Source organism: Camarhynchus parvulus, chromosome 1A, assembly GCF_901933205.1.
Source record: "Camarhynchus parvulus chromosome 1A, STF_HiC, whole genome shotgun sequence".
NCBI classification, from domain to species: domain Eukaryota; kingdom Metazoa; phylum Chordata; class Aves; order Passeriformes; family Thraupidae; genus Camarhynchus; species Camarhynchus parvulus.
The window spans coordinates 56,006,957-56,026,330 of record NC_044586.1 but is presented as its reverse complement, the minus strand read 5'-3'; the positions used below and the strand labels follow the sequence as shown (position 1 = coordinate 56,026,330).

Here is a 19,374-nt window from a genome sequence, read left to right as displayed (position 1 = left end):
TGTGCAAACCCAATTGGAACTAAATCACTTAAAGTAACTTCCTTATTCCAGCATACTGTTTTTATTTCTCTCTATTTTGGTTGCTAAGCTAAAAGTGAAAAGGCTGGGCAAAAAACAGCAGCAAAGAAGGGAGGCTGTATTTGCAATATTTTCATATTCATATGAAAGAGAAATATAGAAACTCTCACAGAAAGCTGATGTCACATGCACATTCTATCCCACTAGAAAAATGAAACTGGTAACAAACAGGGAAAACTTCTGAAGCAGAGGAAACAGAACTTTACACAAGGATTAAATGTGTGTTTACAGACAACTCTCCTTCCATATATAGATGTGGCTCCAAAGTCTGATAGTATTCCAGTAATATATTTTCTTAAATACAGCATTCCTACACTAAGTTTATTCCTGGTGACAAGGCTGTGAACTAAATTATCTTCTCTGACTTCTCAAAGAAGGGCAATCACTACTCTAATGATGGTTACTTCATGAAATGGTTACAGATTGACAGAATGATGGATCATGACTGAGAAATTTGTTCTAGCTTGTAGATCTCATAAGTTTTAGACAAACACTTAACCTATGCTTACACATTCTGGATTGAATATATGCCTCCAAGAAAACCATCTCTACAACAAATGTCTCCGTTTAATTACAAAGGTTTATACTAATCTAGTAATTTCAATAAAATCAAAATCAAGTAAGTAAAATTACACTTAAATATAACATATTAAAATAATTTTTGATGGTTTTGAGTTTTGTTTTCATCTTCACAGACAGAAATGACACATACATGCATCTGGATTTCAGTGACTTCTTTAAATCGTCGCAGGGTAGAAACCAGAACTGCTGACAGGACGTGCATGGTTGCAATACACAAACTCCTCCGTGTAATCAAAGAGCACAGAAGACTCAAACCCAAGCACTGTATGTCTAGAAGAAAAAGAAATATTATTCAGACACTGATAATTCAGTCATTCTGATGGAATAAACCCATGATTGAAGTAGTCTTTCAGTAACATTCCAGAAAGTACTTGCACAAGCTATTATAAGGCCAGGCATAACTGCAGTGTGAGTGAATCTGAGGACTGTGCAACACTTCTCTTGCCATAACAACCTAAATCACATGCAGCACCATAGAGAAAAACAGATCTGGTACAAACCTCCCACCATGCCATTCTCATTCTGCTGACGAAACACCTTCCCTACCTTTTTCATCTGGATACATCTGCAGGGTGTGAAGCACAGTGTCAGTAGCTCCTTGCTGAGTTAAAATTTCCAGTGCACCAGTGCACTCAGCTACAGAACCAAGCAGTTTCAATCCACACTTCTGAATGCTAGGATTTCCAATAAACTAATGGAGAAAGGAAGATAAAATCAGATCAAGATTGTTCTGCTTACAATGGCAACAGAGGAGTTGCTTGTTCTTAAAGTCACTCTGTAATAACAAATGAATGTTGTTCTTAAATGAAGTTACAGCTGATGTGACAATAAATAACAACAATCACAATTCCAAAAAGATTTTCCTATCAACCATCAGTTTCAGCTGCTCATAACTTCCCCAGATTTTAATCTTTGATTCTGAAAATATTCCCTAGCCACTTTTCTGATGAAAAATTGGATTTTTCCCCTCAAATTCTCATTGATAAGTTTACACCATTTTTCTAGGGCAAGCAGAGGGAGAAAATGTACTTCATTTGTGGTTTAAAAGGAAATAATACGGGGTTTGTTTGGTTGGTTGGTTTTGGGTTTTTTTTTTTTGATAACTGGAAAAAGTAATAACCATGCTGACAACTGAAAAATATTAAAAGAAAAAGATATGAAGCAACATACCTATTACCATCCCCCACCTTTGATGGAGGAACCCTAGATGAGTCCTAGATCTGTGTCACAGCCATCACAAATCTGCAAAATTACTTCAGTGCAGTCACGTCCATCTCTTCCTCCTTATTCTGTCTCTAGTTTTTAATTAAATGTATCAGTTCCTAGCCCTTCTGGCTGATATTGTAATACCCCTAACCACAAACCAGCTGCATTGGAAAATGCAATCGGGATGATCACAAAATATTGAAGACCTTCTGGAGCAAAAATTATTTTATCTCCTTTGTTAACTTCTCTATCTGATATCTTCAGGTCAAGATGTCCTTTAGACACTCCAGAACTATTTCACTGATACATTACTTGCTCTGACTTCTATAGTAAGAGACATAAATTTCCTTGACTGAATCTGTTTGGCAAGCTTAAAATTCCTGAGAGGGACTTCTAAAAATATAGGAATTGCTACATTTTGATTGTGATCATGTGAACCTTGAAAATCTTGTAGAGACTGGATTCTTCTGAAGGCCATGAAGTTAAACATTTCCAATCACTGGGATTTGAGGTTAATTTGCTGAGCAAAGTTCCCAGTTCCCAAAGTTCCCAGTGTTTCCTTTGCATAGACTGAGTCTGCTTCAGCCTTTCATTTTTCAGCTTCTCCTTCAGGGTACTGTGATCACTCTATTTTACAGGGGCTGGAAAAAGTTGAACAGTGAAAAGAATACAGATAACTGAGTTGTCCACTCAGTTCTATGTGTAGCTGAGGTGTAGGCATGAGGACATATATACACCAGTCTGCTTTAAGAAAATAGAAATACCAATAAACTGAATCCTTGAAAAAAACCCTACCTTTTTTTTTAAATAAATATTCTTTGGAATTACTGTATAAAAAAATCATCTAATACACTCCAGAAAAGAAATTAAGAAGAAACTCTAAAATATTCATGAAACTTGGGAGTTAAGATTAATTCTATAAAATCAGTAGGAAAATCAATGCAGAACTAAAAATTACAAATTATTTACTGCTTCAAGTGTAAAATAATGAAAAAATCCATTAGAATAAAGCTTTAACTATACCCGGTTTAAAGCATTAAGCACCAATGAGTGAGTTCCCTCCAAGAGACACTGGCTTTTAATGACTTTTCCTGTAAGTGCAAGAGCAGCATCTCCCACATCTCTGGAAGAATCATTCTGGTGTTCATTCTTTGTACCTGCAACAATGGAAAACAGCCTTCCTCAGAACAGCAGATTTCATATTCTCCCCACCATTAACCCAATAATACAATCTAACAATCAAATGAACACTGAGGTGACTCAGAGAGCATATTTCAGATCTCATGGTACTTTCAGAACACTGTATTGCAGACACTGGAATCCCTCCAGATTTACATTGTAATATGAGTGCATTGTGCTTGAAAGGAAAATTTCACCACATATTTGCTCAGTGCTTACTATGAAAATCAAAACCATGCCAAAGAATCTGTTCTAAGGTACATTGCAATCTATTACTTTTTTGAGCTATGGAGTTCCCTGATACCAACTTCAGAATGCCTCTTCCTTCTGGTAAGGAGACACTATAGAGAAGCTAAAAACTATTTGTTCTTGCTCACTTGGCAGCACATCATAGCACAAATTTTACACACAGATGACATTAAGTGGAATGTGAGCATATACAAAAAAATCAGAGAAAGGTCTTTCAGATTTACCTTTCTTGTAGTATTTGGCACTTGCAGTCAAGTGACACTACAGAAAGTACCCAGAGATCCTTTCAAAGTCATTTTAGCATACATATTTACTGTGATTATTATTTTTCCCATGAATTACTTTTTTATTTCCTAATTAACCTGCAAGTTCCAACATCCAGGTAGTGCTCTCTGTGTTTGATTACACTTTAGAAAGGCCTCTCTTCCAGGATACTGGCAAGCAAAGTGCCTTGCCTCCATGTTAGAACACATATATCAAATCTAAACCTTGCTCTTCATTGAAAAATGAGGAAAGTATTAGGATTAGAACTCAAATAATAGAAGGAAACGGAAAACCTGCAATCAGTCTGCATATTGATCAGGTCACTATTTTCAGAGTTATTCGTTTTGTAAATGTTCAGCTCAAACTGCTGAGAGATACTTGCAAAAAGTTGCTCTGAAAAAAACATCAGTACCCATGTCTGTGCTCCTACACTCAATATCACAGGAAAAAAGCAAGATTTATAGCAGTACATGGACAAAAATAGTAAAACTTTTCCAAAATTCTACTAAAGCCATATAATTAATAAAGAACATTTTTCCACCCTCTGGATTGCTGATAAAGAGGGTTTTTTTTGGAACGGAACTTCTAACTAAAGTAGTCAGTTTGGTTTCTCCTTTTTGATAGAAAATAGTATATAACTGTATATTTTACATCTTTAAATATATAGATCATTGTCCAGTTTTTATGTTCCTTCCAAGAGACACTATCAAAACAATTGCATTTTGTGTACAACAATGTTCATGTCACTATAAGGATTTGCTCTCGCTTAAAGGGCATTGATGATGCAAACCACAATGACACTGATAGCTCCACACTCACTCCCTGAATTCCTTAGAAGGAATGGAGCTAACTCTACAATGATGAAATCAAGGGGAAATCAGCAGTAATCGTTTTGATCTGTAACCTTCAATACCTCAAATATTTTCTCCCATCTAGTATGTTCCTAAAGACTTACAGCTATTCTCTGCTATGTACAGAACTGCAATAATTTTTGAAGTCACATTAAAAGTTGTCTCATTAGATAAGACTAAAACCCAGCTATCTGATTCTTTTCTCTGATTTGGTGTATGCCTTTGGATGACTTACTGGGCATCATGAAGTGTAAAATGACTCGAAGTGCTTCCAGTTGTACAGAGAGTGATTTTTCATGTTTCCTCATGGCTTTTACAACTTCTGATACTGCTACTGTCATTACATCCAGATGAGGGAAACTGAAAATATTGTTCATAAAATAAATAAAATAATGCATTTCCAAATTTTACATAAATTTGTCCTTAATTATCACTGTGTGATAACCCTTTGGAACACTATAAATCTGAAACATAAATTAAACTGTGGTACTTTTATTCATCATAGCAAACTATTTTCATGCCATTCCATTAATTCAGTCTATGTAAATAATTGCATCCTAGCCAACAAGAAATTAATATTAACAAAATGCTATTTTAATAATCAGAGGTAATTTTGTGGGAAATTTCTTATCTCTCAATGCAATTCAGTGTGGCTAACAGAAAGGGAGACCACCCAGAGATTGTCTATTTGAATCTCACTGCTCAAGAACCATGAAGGGAAGAATATGCAGCTCCCTACACACACCTCCTTGGGCATTTGACGACAGGGCTCACCAAATTCCATGTCTTAAACAGGGCTGTCAGTCTGTGGTCAATTTCACTCCCAGTCAACAACTTAAATGTAATCACTCTTGGCACCGAATCTCAAAACCCTTCACCATGAAAGTGGACATGCATTTGTAATTTTATTACCTTCCTTCGAAAACATGATTCAGAATCCTGCAGGCACTTTCAACCATTTCAGGAGAATGTGGATGTTTCCTCATTATATCCAAAACATTCATATGTATGCCTTTTGCCAGTAGTGTCTTCCTAATATTTACTAAAACACAAAAGAGCAAGCATCCTATAAGTAAATCTTTCTTTCTGTGCAGTTCTCAAACACAACTTTTTTTCCTCCTTTTTTTTCCAATGTTTTCACCTCATCAAAGAGATATTACAGTATAAATTAAAATGGGAAGCAATTTGAGCTGAAGCTGATGTATGTTTGCATGGCTTAATCAAACACCTTATAATTTCTAATTGTCTAATAAATTTCTATACATCTACTCTTTTTACTTAAAAGTTAACATATGGGAAGAAGAATGTATAGCCTCACTTATATTTTCAGAAAAGTTTATTCTTAAACTTTTTCCTTGTAATTGCATTCTGTGATAATATAGGAAAGCTAGAGCTTAAAACTTAAAAAAAAACTTTTAACTTCCAAAATGAAACTTAAAAAAATTAACTTATATTTATTAATTCTCTTTACTTTGTTAATTCAGTTTTTGCAAATTCAAATATCCAAGCACACGTAGCAAAAACGGTAACTAATAAAAATTAGAACATTATTAAAATTATCATAGTAACTACCACCAAATCTTGTTATTCCCAGTTCAGTACATCCATTTCAGATGGTTAGTTCAAGCAATACTGCATTATGCCAGCAGGTTTTACTAAGCTTCTTTATGTCTATCATTACTGCTGTAAACACATCCATTCAGGGGGAAAACATAAATAATAATAATTAAAAAGAAAAAAGAATAAAAACTCGCTATAGACTTCCAGAAGGAACCAGAGGCCCACTTGTCAGTAACATGTTATGAAAGTACCTGGGATATGACAATAGTATGCATACATTTATGAGATCCATTTCTCAGTATAGATACATATTGATCTCATAAATAATTATAAAACCTTTTCTGTGTTAGGTTTTATGTACTTGGATGGCTCAATAAACTGGTGATAAAACAATGCTTTCTCACCTAGAGAATGTAATTAACTGCTAGGATTTTTCTTCCTATCTAGCCAGTGGTTTTCAATGTGCAGTCTGCAAACCACTTGAGGTCCATAACCATTTCAAAGGATTCTGTGAAAGTTATCTAATAAAAGCAGGCCAACTGTCAGTAGGCTTAAATACTCTACTCAGGGGTCCACATCTCCACTGAAAAATTTTGAGGGGGTCTGCAAATTGAAAAAAGTTAGGAAACCATGTTAGGGACACAATCAGGAGTAAAGCAATCTTGAAAACTGTCATGCACATGCTTAAGTTTCTACACAATTTGATCCACTGAAGTCAACAGGACTGTGTTAAGCAAGAAGGTGGTACTTGTTGGGCTGTGATCCTTATTCATGTGATTTTTCAACAAATGTTGCTCTTGACGAAATTCAAACATGTGATAAATATTTAAACAAGCATACAAAGAGAGCACAGTTTTTTTCATGTCTCCTACTCCAAAAAGTAGCAATTGCAACACCATTATGTGGCAGAGAGCTCTTAATTTCCTCATATTTTTTTGATACTAGCCAACAGTAACTTTTTCAAAGCAAGGAATAAACTTCCTACTTATCACAACAACATAATATTCTAATCACAGGGAGTACTGTATTCATTCAACAGTACACTAAATTCTCTTTAATTTTTTTTTGCAAAAACTTTCTGCTGAATAAGAAAGAAAATATAATTAAAGTCCCTTACCATTTTGTTGTGACAAAATTGCCAAGGTGCTGGCAGTTGCTTGAAACACTTCTTTTGAAGAGGAGTGCATCAGCATGGAGAGCATCACTGCTCTGTCTATTGGGAACCTTTCAGAGAGAAACAAATCACTGCACATTGACTGTATTACAGTAGTTACTTCATAACTGTTCAGTTTCTTAAAGAAGTATTATGTAACATAATGACAATTTCAGGTGATTGCTCTTGCTCTCTAATATGTTGCCAGAGCAACAGCAAGTAAAATGGAAATTTGTGTCCTGTTCATGCCCAGTAGATTCTCCCTAATGAGGCAGCATTCCCTCTATAATGCTTTTTCATGTGTTTTGTGGGAAAATGAGCACTGCTTTTCTACAATTTTTACATGCTAGGTATCTTAATCTTGTCTGTTTTCCCAATTCTTACATTCTTTATCCCTGTTGCAACTGAGGACAAAATTCTTCACAAACTAAAAATTAGCTCTAATAGGCTGTGTTCTGACCCTTTATGAAAACACTGACATATTTTCCTGAGTCAAGGTTAGCACATTTCGGAAGAACCTTTTCCAGGTGTGGCTGATCATCATGCATTTAATCTACTATAAAATTAAACATAATTGAAAAGTGAAATATCAAATGGCTTAACAACAGGCATGCATTTTTTTTCATTTCCAAAAATCCAGTTTAAGACAACACTGACTGATTATCTCCATCTCCAATCCTCTCATGAAGGTTGCGTTGATACAGAAACAGATTTTTCAAAGCCCAGCACGCAGCCTCCTAAATATAAGCCAAGACAAAAAGATTAAGAAAATACACCTCTAGAAGATTAAAAATATATGAAAAAAAAACTAAATAGTTTGACTGCTTTTCAGTTCACAAAAGAGGTACAAGGCACTTTATGTAGAAATAGAACAAAATGTACACTGTAACATTCTTTATAGCTCAGATAGGCCCAAGTTACAAACATGTGTGACAGTCTCATTATTCGATTTCCATTTTGACATCTATTTTAGGACAAGATTAATTCTTCTCTTGATGGGCCTGTGTTTGGCTGTTGGATACAAAGGAGGTATGTAAACAACAATCTTTGCATGGCCAAAGTTTCAGGTATAAGCCTCATCTTAACTACCTATACCTACATTTGATCTGAAGAAGTAAAACCTCTTAAAATGAACAAAGAAAGGCAAGGAAGGTAAGATTTATTCTAAATCTAACCCAGACATTAAGGTCTTTATTTTTGCCTGAGGATATTGATGAGAAAAGCATGTTTCTAAACATTTTATTTCATACATAATACAGTCTTTCCATATTCCCATCACCCATAATTTCTCACCAGCACATCTGTATTTTTTCGGTGCAGCTCTAATGCTCTGTAACACGCTTCCAACCAGCATAACTTTTCTTCCTCCTCTTCTTCTTTTCTTTCCTCTAAGTCCCGGTTTAAGAATATTGTTTCAGCTGGAAATATAAAATATTTACAATAAATTCTTACTGTGAAAACAAAATATCTATGTCTTAACCTTTCTGTAGTCATGCACGCACTCACACTGGCAATGTGCGAAAATCAGTGGGAAGATAAGCCTTTTCTGGGAAGGAGAAATCTTTTGCTATAAACTCTGAGACAGACTTGCAGACTTGAAAAATGTCTTCAAGGTTATAAAGGGAGTGAAAAACTTAAGTGTAGTGTAGTAAATATCACAGAGTTACAGATCAGTCTAGGCTCTGGCTCTGAAAAGACCTGCATGTACCTCTTTGTTGTGTATTTACGTACAGAATACCACAGACATAAAATATAACTGTGAATCATTTGCATGGAACCACTTATTACAGAGCCATCTACACTCTGAAGGAATGCTGCTTAAAACAAATGCAAATTGCAGTTGCTAAGAGAGAGATAACATGGAAAGTGCAACAGAATTTGAAATATGTAATTTTCTACCTGTGATTTTCAGCAATTAAGGGAAAGAAAGAGATACCAACACTGAGCATAATATCTGAGGCATAATGGAATGTCTACTGATATCTATCTTTGCTATTTTGGGGCCTCTTAAACAGCATTTCTACTGACTTTAATATGGAACAATTACTAAAGGACAAAGAGGATCAGATTCTTAACTTTCTCCCATTAGCTAACTAATTTCTGTCTGAACTGTACTCAAGGAAAAGTTTACATCTTTTAATTGATTTCAGAACTCAAGCACAAGCATTGATTTGCTGCTATCAACTGCCACAGCACGAGTACTGTCATACCTGGCAAACACAACATCAAACCAGTGTTGTTATCACTGGAGACTTTATGTTAAGAAGGGATTATCCAAAATTTGTCTATGAATAAACAGTTTGCTCTGTTCAGATCTGTCAACATAACTTACCAGCTCTGAACATGGTGCAGATGTTGGACATATGATATGAACTCAGACTTATCATAGTGAAACAGCAAACTGTAACCATGTAGGAAATCCAGCTTTGTTGAAGCTGTCCTGCCTGAGGCTTTTGTGTTAAAGAAATGGAGTTTATAATTATTACAGGAAATTACTAGAGTGAAAAGTAACATTTACTTACTTAGAAGAGCTAAACAACTGAGAGCTGCAGCTTGTAACTTTGCATTTTCAGGATATGTTGTAACAGCCTTCACAATGACTTCTGGAACCTTATGTAATACAAGGATATTGAAAAAATTTCCTGAAACCAGATAAGATATCAAATTAATACAAACACATATTTGGAGCTTTACAAGCATTTAACATAAATTTCTCAGCATACAATGCACAAATTTTGTAACAAATGCTGTTTTTCTTACTACAGGGCTTGACATCAAAATTTTATTTGTAGAAAGAAGAGGTTAAGGATGAAAAAAAATTGGGATCTACATTCTTTGTGTGACTTTTTGAATTTTTTTTTTACAAGAGGCAGAAGTTTAATGCAAAATGAAACACACGCTGTCATCAAAATAAGAAAAATACAATTGGTGTATCACTTGCAGACTTCCTGCCAGGAAGCAAATGCAGTCCTGGTCCTGAATTCCTGCAATGATTTGATTTATCCTCTGACACAAATAATTTAACCCTAGTTTACTCTCTGGCTTTGCCCTCCTCATTAAATAAATCAAGGCCAGCATTATAAATATAGAATAGAGTCCTTCTGGAACAGAAGAAAGCCTCTGGATAATAAATAGCCTTTGGATAAGAATAAACAGAAGAAAGCCTTTGGATAATAATAAATTTATTTAAAGTGTAACAATTATTCTAAGTTGTACAGTATTTTTTGTATTACAGGCTGAATATAAGGTACTCTCCAAAAAGCAAGCAAATTCAAATAACTTCCTTGTTTAGAAGTATTATGCAGAAAATAATAGACCAACACTCTGTCAAATATGGTTTGATAGCTATGGCTTCTATTTCGATATTCAATTTCATTTAAATCTTGATAAGCAAAAATGAGAATCAGAGTAGTAATGGGAAAGATCAGTTCTGTGGTCATATTATATCAGCATCCCTGTTTCTTAACATATTTTAATGGAAAAGGTTTGTTTGTGTAAGTGCATTACTTACCTAAAGAAATTAATAAACCTAGGCTATGTGATGAGTAGTTCTGTTGGATTTGGGCTGGCCAGACAGGTATCAGCCAGTTAAAATTCCAAAGACAGTCAAATCTAGGATAGCCATTACCATATTAGCAAGCATGCATGATGATTTTGGAAGCTAGTACATGCTAACTTTACCATTTCACTGCCAGTTAACATGGGTTTAGGAAGAGAGTGTCCATCAGAATAATCTGGGAAACAACATGGCTATACATATGAAAATCTTCCAGACTATTTCCAGAAGCACCTAACATTTTTATATCTGCTCCCATAATTGCATGGTGCTGTGAACACCTCTTTCATAACTCTATTAAAGCAGCTCTTTATTAAGATGAAGGGCTCAAAGAAGAAATGGATCTTGTGGCTGCTTTTCTGCCCGTCTTCATTGTTGGTCAGTATAAACACATGGCAAACATCTGATTGAAACCAGGCTGGTTGCACTCACAGCAAGATCAAGGTCTCTCAACCAAGTTGCTGTGTCCCCACAAGTGCTTGGTTTCCCTGTGTATCTTCAGTTAGCCTTGCACAGCAAAATGTTCAAGGTCAGCATCACTGCTTTCCAAAGAAACCCTGCAATTACCACCTCAGCAGCCACCACATTTCCCTAAAAATCTCATCTGGCTTTCTGAAGGGGAATGGGAAATTGCTCCAGGTTGCAGACAGGTCTGATCTGTATTTTCTACCATATCTGCATGAAGAAGCGGAAACAGATGGTGAAAGGATGGGACCAACTTTATTATGGGGAATCATGCACTGGTACCAGCATCTGCAGTAGCTTCAGACCACCACCTGCAAAAATTGTGAAGTCTAACTCTTGATGAAGAAGAACCAGCCATGGAGTGAGGGCTGCTCAGGCAGCTGCTCACAGTGGGCTTGCATGCAGCAGGGAGAAAAACATATTTATTGTCATTTGAACTTCCTATTAGGTGGTTCTTGGCAAGTGCTCAAATGGATTTATTAGTCACAAGTGTGAGAACAGAGCTGCTAAGAGGTACAACTTTTTGCCACTGACATAATTTCTCTTAATGTGACACCAGCCCATTTTAGCCCAGACAACTGAAGTACTTTTGTCCAAGTCAAGGCAAGTCCAGAACCCAGTGATTCATTCACTGCTGCAGCACAGGGAGGCCCCAAGACAGCATCATCACTGTCAGGAACACAGGTCTCTGAAGATAAATGCACTGCAAGGAGGAAAGCTAGAGTTTTACAGAATACTTTTCAGCTAATTCTGCAGCACCAGTTGTTTCTCACACATTCACCACTGGCACTTCAAAAAATGAAATCTCTAAGTAATTTTCTTCTTTTCTATAGTAACTTTATTCAGAATCAGACCTACTGATTTTCCATTCTCCTGTTGTGATTCTCACCCTTTTTTGCCTCATACTTCCCTCTAACTTAAGTCCTTTATGGCAGCTGCTCATTGTTATATTTATCACATAAGGACACCATATTGACTGTGGTCATGGTCATCATTAGGCACAAGGATCTATGCACCACCCTGAGGATTATTGGAATAGCAGTTGCTGTCTGTTAACACTCCCAGTTAAATCCAACTCTTACACAGTCAGAATAAGCTGACTTTACATAAACAACTTTGTGAACTTACCCAATGTAAGCTTGTGCAACAAACAGCAACTCACTTCCTGAACTGTTTCACTGCTGGGGAAACTTTTCATCATTTCCACTATAACATTGTAGCAGCGAACATTTCCCGACATAAGCACTTCAACATTGCTGGCTGAAGAAAGAAACAGAAACAAAAACTGCTTCATAAGACAGAGGAAAAAAAAAGTTGACTGGATTCTAAATCAGACTTTAGCTAAATAGATTTATTTAGAGAACTGTGATTATATTGCAATTTTTACCTTGCACCTTGAAGGAAAAGTGGCTTTATTTCTTGATATGGTTATAAAATGATGATGAACATTTGGAAACTATTCATTAAAACAATGCTTTCTCACCTAGAGAATGGTAATTGACCGCTAGGATTTTTCTTCCTATCTAGCCAATGGTTTTCAATGTGCAGTCAAAATTCAGATTAACATTTCTGGTTTTTTCCCATTCTGTATCAGGCCATGTAACAGAAACCTCCTGCCAAACTAATCTTAGGTAGCTTTTTTCTTAAATGTGAACAAGCTGTTTTATAAATACTATATCAATCTTATAAATGGTGTTTCTAACATGATTGTAAACAAGCACACATTTTACAATATTTCAGTACTATTCCCAGGGGCATAAAATTAAGAAAAAAAATTAGACATTTTTTCCCATAAACTTCATTCTCTAGTAATTTATTTGATTTAATCATGCATTTCTGAGTTTTCCTTCTTTTTTTAGGGGGCAAGTTAGGAAGTTATTATTCTCATACAAATTAGTTCTACAGTACACCTGTTGTTCAGTACCTGAGGGTACTGAAATTTTCATCTAATGTTCCTGCAATATTTTGAAAGCTATTGCACACCCTGTATTTTACAGAATCACAGAGGATTGACATTGGAAGGAACAGCTAACAGGTCACTGTGTCCAACCCATGTGTTCAAGCAGGGCTGCCTACAGCAGGTTGTCCAGATGGCTTCTGAGTATTTCCAAGGATAGAAACTTCACAGCCACTCCAAGAAAACTGTGCCAGAGCTTGGTCACTCTCACCCTGTTACTTTTTATTACTCAGGCCAGATACAGAAACCAACAGGACAATCATGTGAGCCCATACAAAGACAGAATGTATTCATTCCAACTGAGGACAGAGTGATCTTACATACACTGATTTCAGGCAAAACAGCATCATGGTAGTTAAAACACAGAGTATGAAAGCATCCTTGTAGCATCTCTATCCAGGGTATGAGACAGAATATGAACCCAAGAAATCTTGGCCAAAATCCTGGCCCAACTGAATGAAAGGGAGTCCTGTCACCAGCTCCAAGGGAGTTAGCATTACTCTGCTGAGGTCTATAAATTTTCTTAATTGCTCTTTCAACAGCTTGGCTTCCCTGATTACAACATAAGAGAAATATTCACAACTGTAGCATTAAAGATAATCACCCTTTTTAAAAGAGCAGCAAATCTTAAAAATAATACATCTCTAAATACTAAATCATGACAACCTACTGGATGAAAAAGCAAGCTCTGAGTGGGAAGCATTTCTGAAGCACTCTATTTGATAGTGAAGGAAGGTACCTTTCACAATGCTTTAATAAGACAGCCATTTATCACGTCATTCTCAACTGAAAACACACATTCCACAAAACAGTATTGCATCACTCCACAGTAAGTTATGACTTCAAAGGTGATACTTATGAATATAGTAAAATAGTCAGATGATTCCAAAATTGATCACTACAGAGATGGCATAATGAACTGCATGTTAAAATCTGCAAGATCCAAGCAATGGCACATCTGCAGCAAGTCTCCATGTCCCAGAACAAGGTAGAGAAAAAGAGGTGAAACAGATCTCATTTAATCTTAACCACCAAAACTTGGTCATCCAGGTTCTCTCAACAATTGATGATGAGATCTGAGCACTCTGTATGGAGACTCATCCCAGCTGGTTTAGGGTTAGGTAATCTGGAGGTGACTGTTCCTCCCTACTAAACAGAGCCCAAGCCTGGCTGTCTCCCTGTGCCCGCCATTTAGATGGGTAACATTCTGTGATCCACCACTCCACTTCGGAGGACAGTCAGCAGCAAAGCATTTTTCTCATGCCACAAATACTGAGATTAAAGAGTTCTTGTACACCCTTATCCTACAATTTCTTATAACATGAGCCAGAACCAAGTCTAAGTATGTATTAATGAAAGAAAGCATAGTGAGGTACTCACTCAGAATAGAGACCTGAACTTCAGGGTATGGGGAGACATTTGCTACTGGCTAAGTTACATTGTGTACCTAACACTGAATTATATTCTCCGTGGTGGCCTTAAAGGACTATATTTTGTTGAGTTCTTGAGGGATGTCACCAACCAAGAGTAGGAATACCAGCTTTGCACACTCATGTGCAAGTAGTCTCTGTTCCTCTGGCTGTTTTCAATCTTTTATATTAGAAATTAGAGTACTAAATACTTACTTTAGAGCAGGTCTTTTTCATGCCTTGTCTCGTTACACTTTGTGTAACTATTTACTGTTTTGAAAAGTACTTAAAATGTGGCAACCTCCTCCCTAGAAAACAGCAGTAACTTTTGGGCTAGGGTAAAATTATTTCTGACTCAAGGGATACTAAATTTTTTAAATACTAACTGGAACAGCAAGAATTTTAAGAAACAGGAACTAGACAGCTTGGAGTCTGATGAAATGCAGGACACTTCAGTCTAGTTCTTGTTCAGTGGGCACTGATGGGGCCAGCACAGCTCCTATAGAGCCAGACAGGATGTACAAGCAAGGTTTTGTAAGTAAACACACTTGCAGGAGGTACAACTTTATGCACCTCATGAAAGACACGGAGAGCAGAACCCTGCTCTGTGCTTCCCTAAACTTGTCAGCAGGAAGCTGACAAAACCTGCCTCTGGGTAAACAAGATCAGATTGCTGTCAACAAATTGACCCAAATCATCAAACACATTTCTCAGGATCTGATTTTCATAGAACACAGACCTGCTGCTACTGGAAGACAAGAGACAACAAAGACATTGTCTTCCAGTCTTACTGCACAACACCTGAGGACACTGTAAGACTACCACATGCACAGTGCTACCAATGTTCACCCCTGCAGCCACCACTGAATGACCACAGCAGGTGTCTGAACTCAGATATTTTTTCCCAGGCCTGGCCACTGAATTTGTATGGGCAATTTTCCTCTGTGGGACAGACTTTGTCAAGGATATTCTTTATCTGTGACCCAAACTCACTGAAGATTTTATTTAGTCAGTAAATATATCTTATTTTTCAAGTAATAAAAGATGACAGGACAGGGTCTTGACACTTTGGTCTCTACAAGCATCTTTGCTACCACTTACTCCAAGTGAAAGAAAGTATCTTTCTGTTATTTAGCAAAGATTTATGCTTTAATGGTTAAATATAATAAACAGCCCATTTAAAAAAAAGGGTATTTCCCAAAGAAAACAGGAAGGTGATTTGTCTGGCAACTCCCAACCAGTTCTCAATGATTTTCTGCAATCACACAAAGATTACTTTTTACAACTACAGAAAGCAAGAGCTGATGCACAGTGTGGGAGAAAAGGAATTGAAAATAACTTCTAATACTTACGTGGACCAGCTAAGGAATGTAATGAATAAAGTGCAGGAAGAATCACCTCTTCTTTCTCTGGAAACTCTTTAAATACTTTCAGTATGATCATATGATCTTTGCTTTCAACAAATTCAGTCAGTTGCTCTTCTGGAACTAAATTGAAAGGCAAGAGATACAGTATGTTTTGAGGAAATAATTCTTATCCTGGTGCATCATGAGAAAAGACAACTGTTTCTATCAAGTCTCCTTATATTTATTTTCTATGTTCCACAGAAAGTAAAGTACTCTCCATACACATAATCTTCCATAATTATGGCTTTTTTAACTAAAAACTGAGCTACTTTATAAACATCTTTTTTCTAGCTTGCACTTTATGTAATGGAGTTCTGACTTTTAAATGCTACCTTGCAAATCTGTATTTTAGAAGTCTTTTAGCCTTTTTCACAGATGCTAGTTCAAACCAAGTTTCCACAGATAGTCCAAACCAAGACAGTATATAAGTGAGGGAAAAGCTAAGGATACAGTGGTAAAAAAAATTAGGTAATGCCATTTTGCATACTCTCATTTTATATAATTTTTTTTAAAATAATGGACTTTTTTCCATAAAGCCACACTTTAATAATATCTTACCTTAATGGCTTAAGGTTTTTCCCTTCCTGGCCCCTGTTATTCATACTGACATAACTGTGTGGCTGTGCAATGACACAGATAAGGGAACTGATCCAGGATGAGAAAGAGCACCTCTTAAATTTCACAAGCAGAATTGTTTTCTGAATCTGGTTAAAGATAAAGTTATGCAAACATCCACATAACAAAAACTGACAAGGTGGCTCAGAGGTAGAGAAAACAAGGCAGGAGCATCCTAGGAACTTGTCACATGGGTGCTGCCATCAAGAAGAAGGTATGCAGGTCTGTACCTGCATCCAGATCTGTAAAAATCTGGCAGTTACAAAAAACATGCACAGAAAACATAAGAAGTTCAGACTGTTGTGGAGACTGAAGAGAAAATACAGCAGGGCAAAAGTTTTTAGGGACAGGAAGAGGAAAAGGAACAGAGAAGATAATTCCAAGCACACATGTGAGAGAAAGACTTAAAAAAGCAATAGAGAATGGTGCCAAAAAGAACCAATCTGAAGAACTGAAGACTATCTTTGAAGCAAAGAAGTAGAGCAGAGTGATAGCATTTCTCAATATTTATTTTGAATCAAGAAACTCAATTCAAAGCAAGGGGACTACAACAAAGGGACTTCTGGCTGTAACATGCACAATTCCTGAGGTTTCTGCAAAAATTCACTACAAAAATTGGTGACTTCATTTTTCAGAATAAATGGGAATATTGTATGGACACATGATCACCTTTTAGCATTGTCAGAGTAAAAAGCAGAATGAAGTATTTTTCTAAAGTACAAACATTTGTTTGATTTTAGAACCATTCACGTTACATAAAATTTACCAGTCTTAAATACACAATCCTGTTTTTGAGAATTAGAATCAAATGTCACTATTCTTTATTCCAGTTACTGACCAACATTAAATCCCATCTTTTCAGTTAACTTTGGAGTTAGAAATGAAGGGACATTTTTATTTTTTAAAAGATGTCATATTCATTGCTCTAGTTTATAGAATTTGTGATATTTCTTGGAAAGTCTGCTTTGTGCTAGCTCATTTAAGAACAGACATAATTCACAAACCAATCTGGAATGCAAAAATTCATTTATTGCCTTTAAATGTATATCTGTCATCCCTCCCAATCTATACATTTTCTAATGTCATAAACTACAAGATAAAATACCTTTCTCAAAAAGTTTGTGTAACACTTTACATCCATGCTGCTGGATCTCTTCATTTTTAGGGAAGGTGTGCATGGCATTAAATACCAAGGAAAACACATCCACCTCTTCTTCCAAGAGCAGGAAAGCGATTATGTCTGAACAGCAGAAGAAATTACATGTTGCACTGATGATTTCTCAATATTTTCATTGAAACACCATAAAATACAAAATTATTTAATACCATCCTCAAAGTTTACACTGAGAGTTCAAATCCAGCTTTGTATAACCCATGACAAAGTTGTCTCTTAAGGTAGCATTTTGCAATAGTACTGATGTTCTAAAACTTTTCCACCAAAAGACAGTTCATACCTACCTAGTAAAAAAAAGGTTCAAAATAGCACTCTTATTATTTTGTATACAAGTACAAATGACAAGTGACTTCATGGAGTAAAACAGAGAGAAAAATCCAGTCTGCCATGTACAGTCATACACTTGGTATCAGTGTTTTAAAGGCTTAGATGAAATAGGAAAGTAAAGCACACAATACCTGACATGAGGAGTAGATTTAATGCTTTTAGTCCTATTACTGAAAGATTTACATTTCCTTTGTGGACTGTAAGCATTTTAAGAATCTGCCTAAAAATTAAAGACAAAGAAAAAAAATGGAAAAAAGAGTTATAGCTAAAGAAATATTGATAAACACAAATTTTTATCAAACATTTACTTTGAAAACAGAAGTAGTTATAAAAATTAGCAAAACATTAAAAAGCTCTCAAATTATTAAAAAAAACCCTTTTATTTCAGTTTATATTTTTTCAAGTTACCAATGAAGTAATATTAGAATTTCAACTATGATCATAGTTCATTAAAATACTGATGTATAACTTGTCCAATTTACTTTAATTCTTAGTCAGCTATATTAATTAATTCTGCAGGGTCATTTAGGAGGTGGTTACCCTGCAGAGCACTGGTCTGTGGAGCACCACAGAGTGAGGACAGCACAGCACTGCTCTGCCTGCAGCAAGAGCTCAGTTACACTGAACAACCAAGGGTCTGGTGGAAGAGAAGCAGCAGTTTCCCAGCTGAAGAACTTGAACAGCGCCTTGATGAACTCTATCTTATGTTTCAGCCCTACAGCACTTACATGATGCTGGACAAACCACTAAAAATCTTAGACTGCCAGTTGCACTCTGTGTAATTTCTGTAAGTTTGTTCTGACTTGTTAAACAGAGAGCCAAACAATGCCAAGTACTGCAAAATTCAGGTCATGTATCAAACTGGGCACAGAAAAATCAGTAGATATTTTCAACATACTTTACTCAAATTACTATCTGTAAAACAGTGACTAAAAATCTCTAACTCCTCTTCAAAAAAAAATTTAAAAGCATTGATATCACACTGCATGAGGCCTATATCAAAAGGGGGGGAACTGTAATTAAAAACTAAATTAAAATGCATAGACTTACACCCAAAAAACTAAAGAAACTTTATTTTTTTACTTTTCCTTATTTTAGAGAGCTTGATTCTGCAATTTTAATAATATTCAAATGTGAAACTTTGCCTATATAATATCTAATAAAAATATACTGTACAGTCATTTGTAATACTTCAGTTGATATTCTTGACCTGTCTTGAAAAACAAAAGCAGCAGTTGAAGTTTCATCCAAATTTCATACTCCAGCTCTGGCAGTGGTTGTTTGCCTTGCTGAAGTCTAAATTTATAAGCTGGAATGAATCACTGTCTTCCCTTCATACTATG

The 19,374-nt window shown here is 35.9% G+C and overlaps 1 protein-coding gene across 3 annotated transcripts in view; it reads right to left on the bottom strand.

The window, feature by feature from the left end:
- LRRK2 (leucine rich repeat kinase 2) overlaps nt 1-19,374 on the bottom strand; it is a 63,721-nt gene that overhangs the window by 37,807 nt on the left and 6,540 nt on the right. For all 3 annotated transcript variants that reach the window (XM_030960365.1, XM_030960366.1, XM_030960367.1), the window contains exons 4-16: nt 18,163-18,251; nt 17,636-17,770; nt 15,862-15,996; nt 12,272-12,403; nt 9,645-9,764; nt 8,416-8,540; nt 7,780-7,859; nt 7,087-7,193; nt 5,322-5,451; nt 4,645-4,769; nt 2,890-3,023; nt 1,207-1,351; nt 791-930 (exon numbers count right to left, since the gene is read on the bottom strand). In XM_030960365.1, the coding sequence (XP_030816225.1) occupies nt 791-930; nt 1,207-1,351; nt 2,890-3,023; nt 4,645-4,769; nt 5,322-5,451; nt 7,087-7,193; nt 7,780-7,859; nt 8,416-8,540; nt 9,645-9,764; nt 12,272-12,403; nt 15,862-15,996; nt 17,636-17,770; nt 18,163-18,251 (1,597 nt within the window). The remainder of the gene's footprint in view (nt 1-790; nt 931-1,206; nt 1,352-2,889; nt 3,024-4,644; nt 4,770-5,321; nt 5,452-7,086; nt 7,194-7,779; nt 7,860-8,415; nt 8,541-9,644; nt 9,765-12,271; nt 12,404-15,861; nt 15,997-17,635; nt 17,771-18,162; nt 18,252-19,374) is intronic.